At 33.0% G+C, this 23,257-nt stretch overlaps 1 protein-coding gene across 1 annotated transcript; it reads left to right on the top strand.

The window, feature by feature from the left end:
• Window positions 1–7,661: 7,661 nt before the first annotated feature.
• LOC129939875 (UDP-glucose 4-epimerase) lies at window positions 7,662–22,281 on the top strand. The gene is made up of 4 exons (XM_056048053.1): window positions 7,662–8,216; window positions 8,316–8,557; window positions 16,210–16,500; window positions 21,048–22,281. The coding sequence occupies exons 2-4, from the start codon at window positions 8,318–8,320 to the stop codon at window positions 21,567–21,569; spliced, it is 1,053 nt and encodes a 350-aa protein (XP_055904028.1). The 5' UTR covers window positions 7,662–8,216; window positions 8,316–8,317; the 3' UTR covers window positions 21,570–22,281.
• The last annotated feature ends 976 nt before the right edge of the window (window positions 22,282–23,257 follow it).

Genomic DNA, 23,257 nt, shown 5'->3' with positions numbered 1-23,257 from the left:
CATCAAATGCATCGGTAAGATCTTTTCCGACCTTGATAGAGCAGCATGCATTCTCCATCGTCATTCTGCACAAACGGATAAGTTTGACAGGGATGCCAAAACTAGACATTGCTCGGTAGAGCTCTTCCCTATAGATGCTGTCATACGCGGCTTTAAAATCGATAAAGAGATGGTGGGTATCGATTTGAAGCTCCTGGGTTTTTTCCAAGATCTGCCGTAGTGTGAATATTTGGTCGATAGTGGACTTTCCTGGTCTGAAGCCACACTGATAAGGACCAATCAGGTTGTTGACGAATGGCTTCAGACGTTCACATAATACGGCAGAGAGGATCTTATACGCAATGTTAAGAAGACTTATGCCTCTGTAGTTGGCGCAGTTTAGAGGGTCTCCTTTCTTATGTATCGGGCACACTATGCTGAGATTCCACTCATCGGGCATGCTTTCTTCCGACCAAATTTTGCAGATGAGTTGGTGCATGCTCCGTACCAAGTCATCGCCTGCTGCTTTGAATAGTTCGGCAGCGATGCCGTCAGCTCCAGCAGCTTTGTTTGACTTCAGTTTAGATATAGCTATCTTCACTTCGTCAAGGTCGGGTAGGCGGAATTGTTGATCTGCGTCGCCGAGGTTGAGTGGTTCTATCTCCCTTACAGCGGAATTCGGTTCGTCATCGCCGTTATATAATTTGGAGAAGTGATCTTTCCATATTCTCAGCATCGACTGTGGTTCTACTACGATGTTCCCTTGATCGTCTTTACAGGCTTCGGTTCGTGGCTGGTACCCTTGGGAGGTTTTTTTTACCTTTTGGTAAAATTTACGAACCTCATTCCTGTTGTGACATCCTTCTATCTCCTCGATCGCGCGCTTCTCATGCTCTCTCTTTTTCCGTCTAAGAAGCCGGTGTTCCTCTCTCCTCTTCTGCTCGTAGAGCTCGCGAGCAGCTCTCGTACTTTTGTGCAGCGCCGTTTTGTATGCCTCTTGTTTCGCTGCGTGAGCTTGCTGGCATTCGTCGTCAAACCAGGGGTTTCGCTGTGGTGGCCGTGTGAAACCTAGCACTTCAGAGGCGGCATCTCTGATGGCTGCAAGGCAATGTTGCCACTGGTTTTCAATGCTTAATGCAGGAAGCATAGGACTCCTTAGGAGGTTACTAGAGACTCGATCGGAAAAGGACATGGCAGTCTCTTGCGATTGTAGCCGTCTAACGTCGAATCTTCTCACAGTACTTCCTTGTTTTGGCTTGGATCGTGATATCCGTAGCCGTACCTTGGCTACAACGAGGTAGTGGTCCGAGTCAATGTTGGCCTCTGGGAATGTTCGGATATCCTGGATACTGGAGAAGTGTCGTGCGTCGATCGCAATGTGGTCAATCTGGTTGACGGTTGATTGATCAGGAGATTTCCATGTCCCCTTGTGGATATTAAGATGCGTGAACTGCGTACTAGCAACCAGAACGTCTTGCCCCGCAGCGAAATCGACCAGCCTGAATCCGTTGTCGAAGATAGTGTCGTGCAGGCTGTATCTCCCGATTATGCCACCAAAGATGTCTTCTCTTCCTAGCTTGGCATTAAAATCTCCTAAGACAATTTTAATGTCATAGCCAGGGCACTGCTCTTATGTCTTGTCCAAGAGCTCGAAGAACATATCTTTGGTGTCTTCATCTTTCTCCTCTGTTGGGGCATGCGCGCATATTAGGCTTATGTTGGCGAATTCAGCCTTGATGCGGATTGTCGTGATGCGCTCGCTCACACTGTTGAAACTCAAGACTTTTTGCCTGAGCCTAGTTCCAACAACAAATCCACACCCAAATAGACGCTGTCTTTGTTCTCGGTAGCAGTCGCCGTAGTAGATATCGCAGTCTTTTAGTTTGCGTTTACCCGGTCCATCCCATCGCACTTCTTGGATGGCTGTAATATCTGCCTTGCAGCAGTTTAGGGCTTAAGCTAATTGTTCGGCTGCACGTAGTCTGTTAAGGGACCTAACATTCCACGTACATATCCGAAGTTCGTTGTCCTTATTTCGTTTGCGTGGGTTGTCAACAGTGAATCCGTCCGTATCCGAGGCTTGTTGTTGCTTCGAGACTATGATGTTTTTACGTGGCCAGGAAGTCACCCCGACGGCACAACCCCCACCCTGGAGGGCCAGATCCTTAGTATAACTCCAAGGAAGGGGAGCCGGATGAACCGCTCCTTATAAGCCTGGGCTCCGAATATGTCGAAGAAGCCCTATAAGGTGTGCACTAAGTAGTTCGACCTTACTGGAACTGTAGACGCCACCGTTGATTCTATCTCGAGAATTCGTCCGCTGCCGCCTGGATAAGGAGAGGTGCCTTAGTGGAAACACCTCTCCCCCCTCTCTCGTTTGCTGCCCCCAACAACTTTCCACTGGGGTTGGAACCCAATCTCCAGTTGAGGTACTAGGCACCCGATGTTCACCGCGGGGAGGTGAGAGTAGGAGTTGATAGACAGAGGTGGGTTTTGAGAAAAACCTGTGGACGCTTGTGTCCTCTTGAATGCACATGTCTACCATTTGAACATTTATTTCTATTTTAAATTAATTTTAAAAGTTCAATTTTTCACATACAAAACACGCAAAAATGGTTGGCGTTTTTTCCCTGTTTTTTGGACAGCGTTTTCTTTGATTTAAGTGTGTAAATGCAAAAAGTACTTTGCATATACCCAAACTCACACCCCCCTCAAATCCTATATGGCTGAAACACAAACACGCTTTAGCTTTGGTTTCGTCTGCGTTACGTTGGGCCTGTTTCGAGGTTGTTTTGAATGACAATTCCAATATGACATTTCTAAAATGGTACTTCTGTTATAAGCAGCTGTTATTTTTTCTCAAAATAAAAAATATGAGTTTTGAAATCGAAAAAATTAAATTTGTCGCGGAAGTAGCTTACACAGCCTATAATAACCAACCCTCCAAAAGCAAATGTATTTTGTTTGTTGACTTTTTTACAGCTGTTGATCTGTCAGATAAAGCAAGTCTTCAGCAAATTTGAACTAGAGCTTAATTTGAGAGCAACATTACGTAACATTAAGCTCTTTTCCTAACGATTGTCAAATGAAACGTGAGGTCGAAGATTCATTGTGATAGCATGCATTGAATTCCTATGACTGACCTCGTTTCAACCAATAGTGATCCCAGGAAGAGGGTTGCAGGGGGCCAGCATGACCCTCTTACATTAGATTAGATTAGATTAATAATTATTTCGATAATAAAATTACATTTATTTAAAGCTAAAAATATAAAGACATGGCCTTGTTGCCGTCTGCCTGATAGACATTTCAGTTGAAAATAGTTTAACATTATGAAAGTTTTTTTGTTTTGTTTTTAGTATAAGAAAATAAAAACTGAATTTTTTAGTGATTTTTCTTAACAATTTTCAAATATAACAGATGAATAATTTAATAAATAAATAAAACATGATTATTTATAAAAAAATTGCCGTGATTTGAAATACAAAATCTTTAAAATAAATTTCCGCGTTTAAAATCAATTTTAATAGATGAAAACAAGTTCAATTTTGCCGTGATTTGAAACACAACAAATATTAAATTCTCAATCGCCATAACTGGATACATGACCGTTCAAAAGCTACTTCTATAAGATAAAGCATGTTTGCAAAATTAAAACAGATTGTCCAACCACTTAGCCCGTTAAGAATGTCAATAAGTTGGTCCATAGACAAAAAAACTCACTTGGAAATATAGCCGTCCTATTTCTTGTAATATGAGATAAACTGGTATGAAATGATTTATATCCTCTACATCTCTTATATTGCAGAGTGTTCAAATTTGGGACAGGTCCGATCTATGGGGGACAAAGTTGAGATTAAGGATCTCCACTCTAGCTTTAAAAATGGTGCCGATAGCTTCCGGAGTCATTTCTTTACAAAAATAATTTGAAGTTGATGGCAAGTGATGGTTTAAGCGTTTGTATATGTTTCTGCTTGCCGATATCAAAATCGCGAACATATATACATTATTTTCCCTTAAGGAGAGTACTATATCAACTCCTGCAGCAAGCGCGTTCCATTCTCTGAAGGGAGAAGCATTTGTACGGAGCAGTCTTATTAAGATCGTCTTATGAAGCCCATTCCTCTTTTCATAACCGTAGCTAAATAGTCGGAGTGCCGTTTCAGATTCTGAATATATATCGGTGCTATTCCCGAATTGACACGTATGGCGTACGTAGGTGTAGCGTTAGGCAGTTTGTAAAGTCTCAAAATCCTCTATTTGAGCGTATTCGAAGGCTTGGACAACGTAACATAAGCAAGTATTTATTGTTGCATTGAACACTCTGTACTTTGATGAGAGGTCGATAAGTTGGTTGCAAAAAAAATTGGGCCACATCAGGTTTAGGGCCAGTTTGGACTCCCTGGTTTTCTCTTTCGCATGATTGCTGCAGTTTAGGTTATAGGTCAGCAATACACCTAGATATTTAAACTCACTCACAATTTCAATGCACTCGTTGTAGTAGGGGAGCCCAAGGAGGGATTTTGGGATTTACTACAGCGCGGCAGATTAATATACAGGGAGGTACCTTGTACCCCATTGAATACCTCCACCAAGTATTAGCACTGTATATGTGGCCGCGCGTCAAGGATAATGGATCAGATTAGTAAAAAAAAATTGATCATTTGAATTTCTCGAGCGCGTAAGATTAAGGTAGGGTAAGTTAGTTTTATGCTAAAAAGTGTATATTCCACTAATCTGACCATTTTCGATTGACGATAAGAAGTAGGCGGGTTACAAACTTGTAAAAAAACGTCATCTTGACTTTCTCAAGCGTGGCTAAATTTTTTTTATTTTGAAGGTAATAATTCAACATTCACAAATAATATATAATCTGACAAATAATATATAATTAGCCGAAGTGAGGGAAAAAAATAATTAAAAATAATGGTGATACTTACAATTAAGATTTATACATTTTTTTAAGGCCAACATTCTGTTTTATTAGTCAGTTTTTAATTCAAGTCAGAACTATGCGTAGTTTTTGAAAAATTTAATTTTAAACCCAAAATTTGAGTAAAAAAGTTAAAAAAAAGGTTTAAAGTGTAATTTTTCAATACTTCAAGATTATCTACCATTGTTTTTATTTCAGAATTTATTGCTCTTATTTGTTTTTGATTAAAAACTGAAAGCTAGATGATTTTATGTCTTTTAGTTTTTGAGAAAATTGAAAATAACCACAACTACTATTTTAATAGATAGATAGATAGATAGATACTTTATTTTTTCATAGATTAAGACTTTACAAAAATTTGCGTAGTACGCAGCTTGCACAGAGATTTGATATTTGAAATATATAATAAATACATTTAAATTGAAAAAAACTACATTTGAAGGAAAACTATGATACAAAACCTTCATTCGATATATTTTATAATAAAAAAAAAAAATGACTAGATTAAACTTACAAACTAAAGGAACTGCCAAGTTGGTATATAGGTATTTTATAATTGAATGATATAATAATAATATTTAGAAAAAATGCTTCAGTGGTCTTATTTTGATAGTAATAATAGTAGGTGTGAGTGTGGGTGTATGCAACAGTGGGGTGTGTGAGAGTTTGGGTGTACGCCACACTGAGGTGGGTATGGGGACATGCTGCCCCCTGCAACCCCCCTGCTTGGGCATATATAGAATTTGGAGGGGGTCCAAGGTGAAGTATGTGCAAGGTGGGGAGGTTGAAAGGCGCGATGGATGCAAGATGGGGTGCATGCAAAGTTTCTTTTGCATTTAAATAAATAACTCATAAATAAAAGTTTTGTACTTCAATGAATATATATTGCTTTCCTTGCATGCTATATTTTTAGCTCTTTAATTTGTTAAAAGATTTGAAAAAAAATCTTTCCATTGTCAGATTAGGCGAATCCCTCCAGATAATCGTCCGATTAAGAGACAACACGTTAAGGGTATATACATGAACCATACATATCAAAATCTGACGTGCTCGAGTATTTTAAAATGGCGATTTTTGTTTGCAAGTTCTAATAATGGCCGAGAGTTTGGGTCACATCCAAATCGTCAGATTATTACATAAGAGCGTTCTTTTAGGTTCACTTAACATCCCCTTTGAAAATCTGACGCGCTCGGTTAAATTTTTTTTTACCGTTTTCAACCCTTACGTACGACCACCCCCATCATGGAAACGGTCAGATTAACATACGTATATTTTCAAAAATACGTAGAACATGGATGCTATTAATATCTGACGCGCTCGAGTATGTCCATGCAACTGTTTTTTTTTTTTTACATTTTTGAAAACATATAGCAGCTCCCCCCAACGATGAAAGTGTATATATGATATAACATTTTTTTGTTCTTATCATCTAAGCTTCGCAATCCAATAGGTCTCTTTGACGCTCGAGTAAATCCCGATTTAGCATCCTGGGTCCCCTACTATTGTTGATGCTCCATGATTCTTCAGCACGTCGTGCATGCCGCCAAGATTCAAAGATCGTAACCTTGTTTTTTGTTTAGTATTGATCCAAGTTTCGCAATATTCTTTAAGTCTATTGATTAACAGTTGTACAGAAAATGAGCTATCCGACAAAAGTACCAGATCATCTGCATACATTAAAACTTTAATCAAAGATTATCCGCTTACTCGGTCGATTGAAGTTCCAAGATGACAGTTGCTCGTTTTGTTTGCGTGTTTATAATTTCTCGTAATTTTTTTATTTGTAAAATATCATTTTCTTTCAATTTAAGTAAGTCTTTACAAATTTGTGTGGACAAATCGTTGCGTTGTTTTCTTGATCTAATGGGACGTGCACAACAACAATATTTTCGTTAGCTTTTCGTGTAATTGCTTCTAGTTGTGATTCCAAAAGATCACACCTTTCGGAAATGGGTGTTAATTTTTCGTTTAGCTTGGAAGTTATTATTTTTAGTGAATTTAATTCCAATGCGAACGTAGCAAAATCGGTTTTTGTAGCTAAATCTTTCATTTTCTCACTTAAACAATTATATAAACTATATTAAATAATTTGTTTTTCAAATCTGGGCCAGATAGTCTTCAAACATCCACTAGAGCCATGTCTGAGAATTTTTTTTTGTTGTTCTTGTTTATTTCCGGTGATGTTTCCGATACTGCTCTTTTGCGGTACACATAATTTGATGTCACGGTATTGGCAATATAAATTCTTTCTTGTCTTTTGAACTTCAATATAATTGCCTACCTTATAAAAAATGTACGCAATTTATTTAATGCTTGATAAGTAAAGTGCTTAATCAAACTATTATTCAACTAGATACAATTTAAACTTATTCAAAACATGTTCTTCTGAGACATCTACCTCACTGTAAAAAAATCAGAGGGAAATTCGTGCTGCGGTAACGGAAAGCCACTCCGTGAAACCATTTAGTAAAGTCGATAAATTAGATTCATTCCAAATGTACACTAGATTTAGTGCAGCTTCATCCCTACATCTTTAAAAAGTGGGTATAAAATATCCATAATATCTTCTAAACCTTAACACAGCAACACTATTTCCATTCATACTAACATTCCAAATTATTCCCCTAGATGTCGCCCGTACGTTACTCTGACAATTTTAGGAAACGTCATCAAAAAGTCAAACAAATGACAGCACTTTTGTTTACATTTTACATCATCTCTCTTCAACACTATAATATACAAAAATTCTTAATCTCGCTGGCGGACGAAGTGACGAACGAAAAGCCGAGTACGTTGCAATAATCATTCATACAAAGTTAAGTTGATAAAAAAAATATTTCTGATAAAATTTGTCATGAGAGTGAAACATGATAACTGAGCTATATAAATACGAGCGTTTCAATTAAAATGATATTTATTTCGTTTAACGATAAGAACAATAACACAAAGAGTGATATAAATTATTTTCTGGTGGGGACGACGACGACGGCAACGACATCAAAAAAACGTTCTCAATTCCAATTCGAAGCAATAAGTTAGTGCTAGCTGTGAGCAATAAGTCTACGTATAGTAGTATATTCTATTCAAGAGTCAAGACAGTGACTTGTAGTGAGCTAGTTACTGCCACTCTAGAGAGCCTAGACTAGACCGTGCCGCCGTGACAACGTGTATGATAACAGGTCAGTTAGTAGTTAGTAGGAGAGAGATCTTATTGGTACGCGGTTGTTTCTACGAAATCTATTTCAATCATTTATATTTTTTGCGTGTCCCAGTCCCAGTGAAATTCCAATAAACAAACTATAGAGTGAGTAATATTAAATAATACCCATTTTTAGAATACTTAATTAAGTTCTGTATCATTTTACATTCTTAATTTTTTTGTTTCTTGTTGGATTTAACTCAGATATGGCACCAACAGTTTTAATCACTGGTGGGGCGGGGTACATTGGATCGCATACGGCATTGGAGATGCTCAATGCTGGTTACAATGTAATCTGTATAGATAATATGTGCAATGCCTATAGCGAGGGTAAAGATGCGATGCCGGAAGCCCTCAAAAGAGTCCAGAAAATAACCGGGAAAACTTTGACATTCCATCAAGTCGACATAACCAACGGAGAGAGTCTTAAAGCTGTTTTCAAAAAAGTAAGTTTGAATTTTCTTATAAATTTCTTGATATGTATATGAATAACAATATTTTTTTAAATTGTTTGCGCTCATGCAACACATCACGTCTTATCTGCTGCTTGAAAGCGTAGCAGAAAGTAAAAACTCAACTTATTGATAAGAAAGGAGATATAAAAATAATTGTATGTAGGAGTATGTAGGTAGATCGTTAAGAAACAGAAGAAGAAAACACTTGAATAAATATTGCATAAAACAAATATACAGAAAAACATACTTGATTAAGTTTTTAATTTTAAAATTGAAAACAAAATAACACACATTTAGCATTGCGTTACATAAAACAAAACAATCGTAGATGAGTGCTGGAGCGGTGCGCGCTGCTTGTGTGCTAGAAGCTCTTTATTTATCATCATCATCGTATATTATGATCGATTACCCACTAAACAGATAGATAGAGGTCAAAATGTTTGTTTTATTGATTTTTTGTCATTTGTATTGTCAGTGAAAGAATAATTATAATGAATGAAAACAAAATTTAAGCAGAAGGTTGTGCAAAATCGAAGCGATTAAAAAAAGATAATTGTAAGGTCAACGACATTGAGGCTTCCAAATATAATTTAAATACAAACTTAAATAGCATGAATGGTGTATTAGATTTTAATGTAACACCCTTTTATATGAATATTTTCTAAACACGTCATTACAAGTCTTGAATAGGTTTTTTGAATATTTTAAATTCAAATGTTAGGCTTTGTTTAGTAAATGAATCTTTCTTAAACTAATGATGACTAAGATATTTAATGACTATTTTTAACTACATATTAAATTATTTAGTGTCATAAATTGCAGCTTCCAAGCATTTTAAGAAAACAACACTTTTTTTCTAATGCCAAGTTAAGACTTAAGTTATGTTATTTCACGGTTTTGATGTCCATAAACATATTTTTTTAATGAAGCTGTTTGCAGTATTTTGTTTATAAACCTGGTATAAGATTGCATTTTTTTTAAATACAAACAAATAATAAATGTGTCTGGGATGCGCTCAACACTGATAACTTTGCATTGTTGCCCTTTTAAATAATTACACTGGTCGGCAAAATTAAATAAAACAATAGTTTTGTTTAAAGATTAAGTTTGTCCTGAATTTAAATATTAACTTATATTTTGTCTATCACATTCAAATTTGTTTACAATTTTTTATTTATGTAAGGTAGGTGAAATCCAAAAATTTTTGAAGATTATTCAAAACATACACGAAATATTTTAACTGAATATTGAAAATAGTGATTATAGATTTGAAAAACCATTCAAAAGAACTTCATTAATTAAAATAAAAAATCTATAAAATAGAAAAACCTGGGGCCCTACTCTGTAATGTGTTTCGAAAGCCATTTCGATTCGAATCTGAAATTCGATTCGTTTATGAATTCGTACTCTGTAAAATGTTCGAATCGGGTTGGGTTCGAAATACTGTATCGATCAAAATACTGTATGTAAAAAATACTGCATGATCAAAATGCTGTATCTCAAAATTCTGTATTTCAAAATTCTGTAATTCAAAATTCTGTAATTCAAAATTCTGTATTTCAAAATGTTGTAAACAAGGCTATAAAAAATCGTTTTGAAAATGCGTGAACAGAACAATTGCATCAAACTAATTGATCTGTCAAAACTTCCAGCATTATACAGTATTGTAAAATACAGTATTTTGACAATACAACATTTTGAGACACAGTATTTTAAATGTACAGTATTTTGAAGTACAGAATATTAACCATACAGTATTATGACAGAATATGTAGTATCATACAGAATTTTGAACATACAGTATTTTAAAATACAGCATTTCCACCCGCTCCCGTTCGAATAGATTTGCCGAGTCTCGAAGTATTTCTTATGAGATTTGCCAAGGAAAAATACAAAAAAAATTAAAACAAATCACAAAGAAGACGAGGAAGAAATTAAAATTAAAATTCAGTCATTATTATCACTAAAGAATAATCGTAATGACTTTTTTTTAACTTAAGTACTTAACAATTTCCACATCTCTCTTTTAATTCAAGCTTAGAAAGTTTAAGCTGACTCTTTTATAGTCATTTCGTTTTTTGTGTTGAAATTTGTCTTTTGCCAAGGTATACAGTTTTTCCTTCAAGTCATACGAATTCCACCATAATTTCAAACTGCTTTTGTTTGGTATGCACATTTTTCGCTGATGATTCCCTGTGATGGAATTTATTTGCTTAAATTTTGAATAAAATTATTATTTCCTTGCTTATATTTTATCTATTTCACACAACTTAACACAATTTTCCTTTTGTGTCCTTTAACAACGACCTTCGAATTGCAATTCGTTACCTCTCTTGGTGTAGAAACAAAATATTATTTATTTATTTATTTATTTAATCCGTTAATTATCTAACGTTAATATAAACTGATAGCTATTTACATAATTCTTAATTTAAAATCTTAATTAACATAGAAATAAATAAATACTATAACATATTAAAAAATCTTTCTTTAAATTGTTTACTTTTAACATTGTCATTAACAGATGAAATTAAATTATAAAATTTGTTGAAGACTGAAATCAATTGATTTAAAGGGCTATTCATACCATAGTTAGTTCTGCTAAAGATCGGACATAAAGGTATCTGTCTTCTTATGCTAGTTTGACTATAGCTAAAATTTAGAATTCAGAGCTGTTGGGGATATAATAGAACCATTAATTACTTTTAAAATAAAACAAAATTGGAGATATTGTCTATGTTGTGAAAGTGTAGGGAAGTTTATTAGCAAAAGTTTTTGAGAATAAGGAGGTGGTGTGAATATTTGGGAAAACTGAAGAAAACGAAGACAAAAACACATAAAACTTCTTTGGATACTTTTAAGTCTGTCAATATGGACTGAATAGTATGGTGCCCATATAACACAGCCGTATTCAAGTATTGGCCTGACAAATGATACATAAAGAAGTTTTAAGACAAAGGGGTCACGAAAGTCACGAAAAAAACGTTTAATAAATCCTAGAATCTTGTTAGCTTTTTTAACTATAAAGTTATAATGGTCACAGAACTTTAATTTACTGTCAAGAATAACACCTAAATCAGAGAAAACGGAAAGCTTACAAAGGGAGGAAGAATTTAATAAATAGTTATAATCTATAATTGTTTTTTTTTGTGTGTAAAACACATAGTTTTACATTTGTCAATATTCAATAAAAGTCGGTTTGTGGTGCACCATTCCCTAAAACTATGAAGATCTTCTTGAAGCTGTGAGCAGTCATTAATTGAACTAATAGATTTGAAAATTTTAATGTCATCAGCGTATATTAAAACGGATGAGTTTTTTATAACGCATGTTATGTCATTTATCAAAATCAAATGGGGTGGCGCAACAGTCCGTTGTGAACCAGAGCCTAGTGACTTACAACTCTCAACCATTCCAGTGTGCGAGTACTGTTGTCAGGAATGGAAGGGACCTACAATTTTAGGCCGAATCCGAACGGCTAGTTTGAGAAAGCACTTTTTCATGACAAGAATTACTCTTGAAGGATTTGTCAATTCCTCGCAAGAGGCAGTACCCGCGAAAATTAATAATTTTTTTTTTTTTAAATTAAGGTGGCATAGGCAGGGATTGAACCCAAGACCCCTTGCATGACAGTCCAACGCACTAACCATCATGCCACGGGTACTACTATATAAGATAAATAATAAAGGACATAAATGGCTACCCTGTGGAACACCAGAGTTGACGTAAAATTGGTCGGAGAATTCATTTCTGAATATAACTCTATAACTTCTGTTCTTAAGATAAGACGAGATCCACGTCAAGAATTTGTCGTTAAACCCTAAGGCCTTAAGTTTATGGACTAAAGTCTTGTGACACAATTTGTCAAAGGCTTTACTGAAATCTGTGAATACGCAATCTACTTGCTTACGATCTTCGAAGGAGTCAAGGCAGAAAGAAGTGAAGTGAAGTAGGTTTGTAATTGTTAATTTATTCTGGACGAAACCATGTTGTTTTTTTACATACAATTGAATTACAATTAAAGGATAACATCTTACAGATAATGGACTCAAATAGTTTGGGAATAACGGAAAGTTTGGCAATCGGCCGGTAATTCGTTATTTCATTCTTAGACCCTTTTTTATGAATCGGAGTTATAAATGCACTTTTCCATAATAGTGGGAAAACTGAGCTTCTAAGAGATTCATTAAACAAAACAAACAGAGGGTACAATAAATGAGACACACATTTTTTTAAAACACATGATGGTACTCCATCAGGGCCAGGTTGAAAACAGTCATCAAGTTCTGAGACACAACGATCAATTGAATCCTCACATATTGTCAAGTCAAGTGAGTTAAGGTGTGGATAATTTTGTGTTGGAAAGAACTAATCGGGAATTTGAAAAGAAGGAGGCACGTCGAAAGCATTTTTGAAGAAATTAGCAAACATATTTGAAATTATTTGGGAGTCATGACTTGGTGTGTTATTAAAAGACACAGAGTTTGGGTAACCGTCAGTTTTTCTTTTACTTTTCACGAAATCCCAGAAGTTTTTTAGGGTCTGTTTCAATTCATTTTCAATTTTTATAATATAGTCAGAGTATAGAATATTGGAGTAGTCAATGAAAATATTTTTAAGTTCGGAGTAAATCCTGAAGTCTTCTTCTGCTCTAGTTTTACTAAATTTTAGCCATGCCTTATTTATTTTATTTTTTAAGTTTTTAATTGAGTGTCAAACCATGGTGGAGTTTTAGAATGGCGTAGTTTCATAAAAACAGTTAAAAATAATACTCTACAAATTTAGACAAATGTCATCCATATTACGATTTAGGAGCAGTTGATTCCAGTCAACATTACACAATAAGTTAGTTAGTTCATTTAAGATACATTTTTTAAAATTGAATTCAAGTTTTTCATTTGATGTATTAGGGATATTGCACACATTTATATTCATTGATATATTTTAGATGGTGAGGGTCCTCTTCTACTAGTTTAACATCCAAATATTTGTTGTATTGATTGGCAACCCCATTAAATTGAACAAGTCCACAAGAAGCTAAACCATCAATAATTGTGAATTCATTGGTGCTCGTTGGACTGATAGGTGTAAAATAGTTGAAATCTGATAATTTTGTCCAGTTGAGTTTCGGCAGATTGAAATCACCTAAGATCAGCAGTTCATCATTAGGTTCCATTTGGTCGTGGATCTTCTCAGTTAAATGTATGCAATTTTTATAGACAAAACTAGTAGATCTTGGAGGTATGTATACTGAGATGATAAAGATATAGCATTTCGATGTCAGAAAGATCAAAAGTATCAACCAAAGTGCATATAAGGTAGTTTTTTTTACCGCGAATAGCATTCCATTACCAACTGTCTCCGAGTCGCTCAATTGGTGCCTATCTTGTCTAAAAACTTGGTAAGTTGAGTCAAAGAGTTCGGTATCTATGAAGGAATTATTTAGCCATGTTTCTTATGTCATGTTGTAGATTGTTAATATTTTTATAGATCGTATTGATCTTTGTCCTTAGGCCATTGACGTTTTGGTACTTAATCAAAACTTGTTGAATCTGCCTCTTCGATAATAATGCATTGTCCGGGTATCTTGAAAAGGGTTAAAGGATGACAACTTTATATGATTATTTTGTTTATTCTTGAATTCGTGTATTACGATCCCTTTTGGCCAAAGCGATGTTGAGTTTAGTAGGTGGAAGATTGAGTCTGGAATTCTTATCTTAAAAGATGCATATTTCGAGTGGTTTCGATGAATCATTTTCTCAACAACGTATCAGTCTTGTTCGAAATAAAGTTTTTAATATCGAGGGCGTTTGTTGAAGGGTCAAGTTTAAAATGTTCGTTTTCGAACGCTAATGATATTCAGGCATTGCAACACGAATGCTGGTTTTTCATTCCGTAAGTACTAGATTTCTGATCCGTATTAGAAATAAAGAGCACAAAGGTGACTTTAAAGTCGGATTTGAATTTAATGGCTGTGTACAAAAGTTTTCCGGCCATTTTTTGTTATTTAAATATTTTTAAAAAGTATACAAAAATGGGCAGGTTTGGACAACACAAAGGACTTCATTGCAAGTAGTCATTTTTTAAAAGCCAAAAATTGCAAGTTCAGAACTTTATAACTTTTAGGGTTTCCGGGGTTCTTTTGAATACTCGGATTAGGCGCGTTATAAATATAAATATAATATAATTACTCCCCAAATGTTTCAAACGGTCACCACGCTCAATGCAATTTAAAGCGAAACGTTCGGGGTGAGTACTAAATTCAAATCGCTAATCAGAGTATTCAAAAATGTTTATAGCTTTACTTCAGAAACCTCTACTTTCAGTTCTACAAAACACTCAAGCAATCTATAAATACATCAAAATATGTACATATTTTGAATGGTGAAAAAATATTACTTATTTTTTTCCAATTTGACGAGAAACCCTTTTTATAGAAAATAACAAATGGAATTGTGCAGAAAATTAAATTACAAAGTAATTAAGTTAAGCTCTCATTTGAATACAAAAAAAACTTAATTAGCTGTCATGTTGACATAATTAGACTCCACCTACTTGATTTCCTGGCTAATCTTTTGTCAACACTCCAATTAAGTTGTCTTAGTTAAAAAACTATTTTTTCACAGCTGGCCAATCAAATACTAGAAACTTGTCTTACTTTCAAGTCCCTTATGTCGTCTGAACCTGTTCAATAATTGAAGTTAAAGCTCACGTTTTTTTTTTAAATTTATAAATAAAAGTATTTAATATTATTAATTTATACTAAAGTATTATTTCAAAATCTTAGTAGTTAATTATGTTATTTGTTTTTCATGTTATCATCTTATTTGCCTTCTCTTCGTATGTGTCTTATGTTAAACAACTGAAGAAATAAATCCCAAAAGCAAAACAAAGGCTTGAGGTAATTAATAGCGGTCTATAAAAAGCTTTAAAAAACGGTCTAGTTTTACGTTTTTCATAATAAAAACCTCCGAATTTTTATCTTAAATAACAAATAGTAAAACTAGCAGATGTTTCGGTAATGACGCAATTAAAAAATTTTGATTGTTTAAATCAGTGGTTCTCAACCTTTATATCACAAAAATTATAACTCCCTTTATAAGAATACAAATTATGCCTCATTTTTAATTTTCCATTTAAGAAACAAATTTTAAACGATGCTAAGAAAGGCAAATAGATTTGTTTTGTTAAATATTTATTCCTATTCGCAATAAGTTGAATATTGTAAATTGATGTCGGCACTTACACAGAAGATGTTTGTTCATCATATTTCTAAGACTAGTATTTTCTGTAAACACAGTTGTTACCCTTTTAAACACACTTAGAGTTGTATAAAGGTTTTTCCAGAATTAGTAGACTCATTTTTTTAACTCTTCTTATTTTAAATGGGTATGAAATGTATTCATACAGGGTGTCCTATGATTTGGTGAAAACACAATATGATGTAAATATTCGTTATCTAACAATATTTTGAACTTGTTTCTACTGCACCAAAAAGTGTTTGAGTAACGACTGTGCTCTTTATGGTAATATTTTTTCAAATTTCTTATTTACGTTTTCTTTTTCTTTTAATAATAATAACTAAAAATTAAATTGTATTTATAAAAAAAAATAATATTTGTTTTAATTTGTATTAATTTCAGCATAAAATTGATATGGTAGCTCATTTTGCAGCTTTAAAAGCTGTTGGTGAATCATGTCGCTATCCATTGCAATACTATCAAAATAATATGACTGGAACTAATATGTTGCTAGAAGCAATGGCTGAAAATAAAGTATTTAAATTTGTATACAGTTCGAGTGCGACTGTTTATGGAGAACCACAATTCTTGCCAATAACTGAAAAACATCCAACGGGTAATTGTACAAGTCCATATGGAAAAACCAAATACTTTACTGAAGAAATTCTAAAGGATCTATGTACATCGGATGATGTAAGTATAAAAATAAAAAAAACCTTTAATGCATATGGTTTTCAGGAATGTTATTTTATATATGTGTTCAAGTGGCCATACACGTTGTTGTCATTTCGATTTTTATGATTGAACTATGTCGAGTACATAATTGATTTCTGTATTTTTGAACACACAATTAAGCCGGCAAGACCTTAATCATAAAAGGGTTTTTGCTTAACATTTCTATGAAATAAAATATGACCGTGTCAAATTGGCTTGGAACGAAATGACTCATTTGTGTATGGCCAACATTTAGTTAGATTGATTTGTTTGATGAGTAAATTAATAGATTTTTCCCTACTAACTAAATTGGTTTTTTTTAGCTACATTTGTAGGTAGATGACCCTTAAAAATAACAAAACTTAAAAGTAATAATGACCCATGAAAAAAAAACAATTTGTTTGAGTTCTAAGATAAGGTTAGGATCGATTATTTTATAAATTTATGTTTGACTTTAAAGACAGATTAGTTGGAATTCTCTTCTTTTCTTTGTTTTATTAACATAACGTTGAATTCCCATGAACTGTTTTCTTATAGTCATGGCGTTATTCTTTTCCAAATGCGTTTTAAGAACAATTCAAACATGGTTTCTTTTTATCAAAACAAACAACGATCACTTCTTGGTCACTGATCTTGCGTATGGCTATAAAAATTGTCCGATTCTTTAATTAATTTCGATAGCAAAAGATAAGATAATTTTTTGAGATACTCGTTCATTGTAAGAGCTCTCAATATATACAAAGTGTTATTCTACTTTCAAAGTTGTTGATTTCTTTAGGTTTAATCACTTTAACTGCTTCTTGTTATTTTTATCTTTAGCTGCATTATGTTTGTACTTCAATTTATTTTCATAAAATGTAAATAATCAACATCTTGAAGTTTTGTTATCATGCAATGGTATCATGCTTTGCTATTGGTATAGTTACAAAAATAATGTGAAGTGTCTGCGGTGGATTATTTGAAAAAATCAGATGACCAGTACCTGCATCAACTTTCAGTAATCGATAAGAGTGTCACAGATGACCTATTTTGGAAATGATCATATTTTCGACATTGGTTAAAATATTACTTAGAGCTTTAGATTTCTTTAACTGTGAAAGAAATTGTTAAATTCTTTTTATTTGGCTGTAATCCAAAACTTGAATATAATTTTTATATTTGGGAACCAGTTTAAGTCTTTTGGAGGAAATTCAAAAAGTTAATTTTGAAAACAGCCATAATGCTTCATGTCTTTCGATGTTTTACTGATATTTGTTGCTAAAATCATATTCTGCCAAATCCAACACCCCCTCTTTTTAAACGAATCAGCCTTAATACTCGAACTTCCAAGAATGTCCATCAGTTAACCCCTGAGTTCAATTTTGGACGTCTTGCTTAGTTTAGAAATTCCTTTTTTTATTTATTTATTTATTTAGTTATTTTCGTGTTTCAAGTAACATGACCCTATAGACACTACATTTAAATCAAATAATAATAATCTAATATATATAATATCTAACCTACTATTATTAAAATCAATTAAAAAAACAAATTTATTAAAAGCAATACAGGAATCAGTAATTGGGTTGTAGAAATAAGTAGAACAATCTATGTTAGAATTCAAAACATCGAAAGCATAGAGCATCGAATATAGTTTTCTTCTCTGCAATAAAGGTTTTAAATTAATTAATTTAGACCTGGTCTCATAAGATGGAATATCTGAGGTTCGAAAAACCTTACGTAAGGCGAATTTGGTAAATCTTTTCCGAACTTTTTCAATCCTAAGGATACTTGATGGAGTAAAGGGATTCCATATATCATCGGCATATAAGAGACACTTTGCATAAGAAATATAATTTGGCAAATGATTAATAAAAAGAATAAAAAGGAGTGGCCCAAGGTGGCTACCTTGAGGAACGCCTGAAAAGTTTGTTAGTTAATTTGATAAAACATCACCAATTTTAACATATTGACTACGTCCAACCAAATAACTCTTAATCCAGTTAAGGAAAGCAGAGTGAAACCCTAGCAGCTCAAGTTCTTTTTTCAAAAGAATATTGTGTTGCACATGATAAATTGCCTTTGAAAAATCGGTGTAAATAACATCGACTTGCAAGCGATTTTCTGAACAACCAAGAAAATAATTCGTAAATATTGATAAATTAGTTGCTGTCGATCTACACTTCATAAAGCCATGCTGATGCTGAGAAATATGATTTTTAACTAAATTATACAGTTTATTTTTAACAATTGCTTCAAATACTTGTGTAATTAACTGAAGTTTAGCAATAGGTCTATAATTTTCCACAGATCCCTTAGATCCAGATTTATGCAGAGGAGTAATCAGAGAATGTCTCCATGTATCTAAAAATATACCTTGTCCCAAAGACATGTTGAAAATATAACACAGCTTGTTCCATCTTGGACAGCCACTATAACCTAACCTAACCTAACACAGCGGGGCTGCTAAATTGTATTTACAAAATTTTAAAAGAAGTGGAGGAATATTATCTGGTTCCGCGGAGAAACTATTGTCCAGAGATGATAAAGCTGACAACACATCATCTAAAGATAAACAAAGGCTAACAGCATTTATATAAGAATTGGAATTATTAAAATCTTGATCATAATTTATTCCCAAGTCAGAAAACTTTCGATTGAAAAAATAAGGGAAACTTATTACAAATATCACTTAAGTTCTTTGAAAAGACCCCATTGTAAGAAACACTAGATGGAATTCCAATTGATATTCTTTTAGTATTCAAAAATGACCAAAAAACTTTACAATTACTCTTTATTTTCGACTCAAGAGACCAAATATATTGTTTATAAGTATATTTTTTTTTTTAATTCATACTCTTTCCTAGTTACATATATTAAATTGTTTGCGAATAGAGACAGAAATTTAACTTTTTTTATGAAGTTTAATCATAACAATTTTTAGCCTTGATAAACTTTTATTAAACTAAATCGGTCTTTTTGAATATTTAAATTTCTTTATGCGAACAAAATTAAGAACAGCCTGATCCAATATATTTCGAAACATATAGCACATCAAGAATGTAGTGCTTTGCCCAACTCTGTTTTTTATCCCATTTATGATAATGACCACTTTATACTTTTCACATTTCCTTGTCAACAAACTAAGTGTTGAGAATGTGAGATGTGATCATAGCCATTTACATTTACATCACATTTACCTTCACAATTTTTTGAAAGAATCTTGCCTAAGCTGAGCTGTTGTATTTGGTCTGCTATATTTTTTAAGTTAACAGATTTCCCATGTCCCGACAACCCGTTATGGCCGAGAATTGAGCTTTATATTTATTTAAAAATTATGTCGGGCTTGTGGCCGCTGTTCCTGGCTACCTCCGAAATCCTTAATTTTTTAACACTTCTAGCAGCAATTGTGATTTGTTTGTCAGAAATAAAGCATATTCTCTTTCAGGGCGTCAATAATTTCAGGCTTATTTACGTTGATAAGCGAATTCAATCCACCCCACAACAAATAGTCCAGCGGTGTTACATAAATCACCCGAATGAATTTGCAAACGCTGTTCAAGAAAAAGTTTATATCAAGTAACAGCAGTAAAATAGATCAACTTCGAAAAAAGTATTGTCAGATTGAATACCACACGTCTAAAAAACACCCATTATATAAGATATTACCAGTAGGTAAGGAACGTTAAAGATACGAGGTTCATTCAACAAAAGGTAATGTATTCGAATATCAGATAATAAAAAAATTAGCAAGCTGAATAGTTGCATGTTTCATATAAAGTGGTTAAAATGTGGTTATTTACCAAACTGTCGGAATATCCTTGAAATCAATGTTTTCTTGGAGACCCCATTTGTTTTTTAAGGTTTTTTATTAGGAAAAGATTCTAAAATCTATAAGTGAAAAAAAAATCAATCGAAATCTGTGTAAACTTTTATTGGAGACAATTTTTCTCCAACTTGACTTGTCAAGTCTTCTTTCTTCTTCAAATAAAATAAATGATTGACAAATAATCGCTGAGTTGGCGTTTCTCGCTATTCGATACGAACATACATTGTTTATTCATCTGAAGGTGCTAAATAATTGTTTAGCTTTATCACCGCTCAATTAAACGATAAACAATTCTTAACATGAAATAAAATAATATAATCTTTTTTTTGTTTACTTATCTCATCCTTAATTTAAAAAAATGAAACCCCCTATGATAAGGTTTAATCATTTCGAAAAAAGGTCCACAACAGCACGATATGTGAATGTTTTTGTTTGCTTTATTTGCTCCCAACTCCCTTACTAACATGAACATCTCAACAAAGACCCCACCTGTGTGTTTTTTTCAAATATCAAATTAAATAAAAAAACACATATCAATTCAATTTTGCTTCGCTTATATTTCAGAGACAATAATGACGAGTCTTTTTGTACCATACTTTGCAGTTTTTGAGAAAAAGGCTTAGTAACTTATTTTAAAAACAAAAGAAATTTTTGTAAACAAATATTCATATAAAATTTGTTGTAATATATTAATTTTTATATAAACGTCTTATTCAAGCGATGGGCAGTTGTATCACTACGTTACTTCAATCCAGTTGGAGCCCATCCCAGTGGAAATATCGGAGAAGATCCCAATGGAGAACCGAATAACCTCATGCCATATATTGCTCAGGTAGCAGTTGGTCGCCGCCCACTGCTTAAAGTCTATGGAACAGATTTTCCAACTACCGATGGTACTGGTGTACGTGATTACATTCATATCGTAGATCTTGCCGAAGGCCATGTCAAAGCTTTGGACAAGCTCAAGAATGACAATGAGACAGGTTTCTTTGCATATAATTTGGGAACAGGAGTCGGATGCTCGGTGCTGGAATTGGTGAAAGCATTCGAAGAGGCTTCAGGAAAGCCCATCAATCGTGAACTAGTCCCACGTAGACCCGGAGATGTAGCAACTAGTTTTGCTGATGCTTCATTAGCAACTAAAGCCCTCGGATGGAAGGCAAAATTGGGAATCAAAGAAATGTGCGAAGACACATGGCGTTGGCAGAGCAACAATCCAAAAGGTTACGCCTCCAAGTAATGTTGTTGCACCAGGAAACCTGTATACACAATAATTTCACTTATATATAAATATTTACCTATATCCAAAGAGATACATACAACTTATGTATGGAAATAAAAGCCAGTTATAAAAAAGTAAACTATATAAATTTAAAAAAGTAACTATTTAATCACCCACAACAAAAAGTTATATACATATATAAAAAATATATCTATTTAAACCAAGTGTGTCTATAAAAACAAAATCTATCTTTCTTCTTTTTTCTTGTCTTGTATTTTTGTGTTTTTTGTATCACAAATTATAATGTATGTAGATCAATGAACTCCAAAATTTAAAATATGTATGTTTGGTAGTAATTAACATAATATTGAAGACATCATCGTAATGATGCAAATTAATGTGATGATTGCGAGCATCATGGCACGTTCAGTTTGACCTTGAAAGCACATTGTTAATTAATTTTTCCTAATCTTCGATTCGTATAAATTTAGTAAAATTTTATGATGAATATAATACATAATTACATCATGTGCATTTAATGTTTTTTTTTATATTTATGGAGTTTATTATTTAAAAATTAACAAAAATTTACACCTCAATTAGATGATAATCGTGATTACAATCAAATTAAGCTTAAATTTAATAGAAACGTTTGCATTTGTAGTTATTTGTATGTAAAGTAAATTATATATTGCAAATTTTAATGTAAAGAAATAAATCATAAAACAAAATATAATCTATGGAGTTAGTATATTTGATTTGAAGATATTTAAGGAATTTCTTACATGATTTCAACATGAAGCACAGAAAATGGAGCAAAAACGGAGAACGCAAAAATACTAAAACTGGTTTTATACTTGTTTTAATTAAGTATATATTAATTTATTGCTTTTGTTGTTTCTATTTTTATTGAAAATAAAGAAGAAGTGAACAAAACTAAATTAGGTCACAAAAGAGGCCTGTACTTTTAAAATTTAAATATATGCAAATATGTATAAGAACATATTCCAATACAAACTAGGCGTAACTTTCCGTAGGCTTTAAGATCAAGAATAATTGTAAATGCGATGTAATAGTTTAAGCCGTTGTTATATACATATATGTGTTTTTGATAAAAAATAGTTTCCGAAAATTTGGTAAGCAAATGTCATTAGTCCTTGACACATCCTTAAAAGTACAACAAAATTATAATTTATTTAAAGCCAACTTCAAAAATTTCAATGAATTAGGGTGTATGTTTTTTTGAAAAAAAAAACAAATATAAAAACATTACCAAATATGTACTTACAAAATCATATTTACAAAAATGAGTCAAATATCAATTTTGTCGATAATTTGTTCGTGAGATATTAGAGGTAAGCCAAATTTTTAAATATTTTTTTTTTAATTCAATACTTTTTTTAGCGCATCTTGATTTTATTATCTGTTAACCAGCATTTATTTGAATTCCTTGGATATTTTTTGAAATCGCTTTAAAAATTTTTTATTTAGATTCTAGGGACATTAAAATGTCGAGATATTATGTACACTGCCGGTCATAAGGTTAGATGCAGGCATTTTCGAGAAGTAAAATGGTCATTTCTCCCGTTAAATGATGGATTAGAAAAAAACAACTATGGTAAATGAGGGACTATTTTGCTAACAACAAAATATAAAATTTGGGTACAGGAGATATTTAGCTAACGGAACTTTCATGGAAAATGGTT

Source organism: Eupeodes corollae, chromosome 1 (assembly GCF_945859685.1).
Source record: "Eupeodes corollae chromosome 1, idEupCoro1.1, whole genome shotgun sequence".
NCBI classification, from domain to species: domain Eukaryota; kingdom Metazoa; phylum Arthropoda; class Insecta; order Diptera; family Syrphidae; genus Eupeodes; species Eupeodes corollae.
The sequence above is the reverse complement of the archived record's forward strand: the minus strand, read 5'-3'. Positions and strand labels throughout refer to the sequence as shown.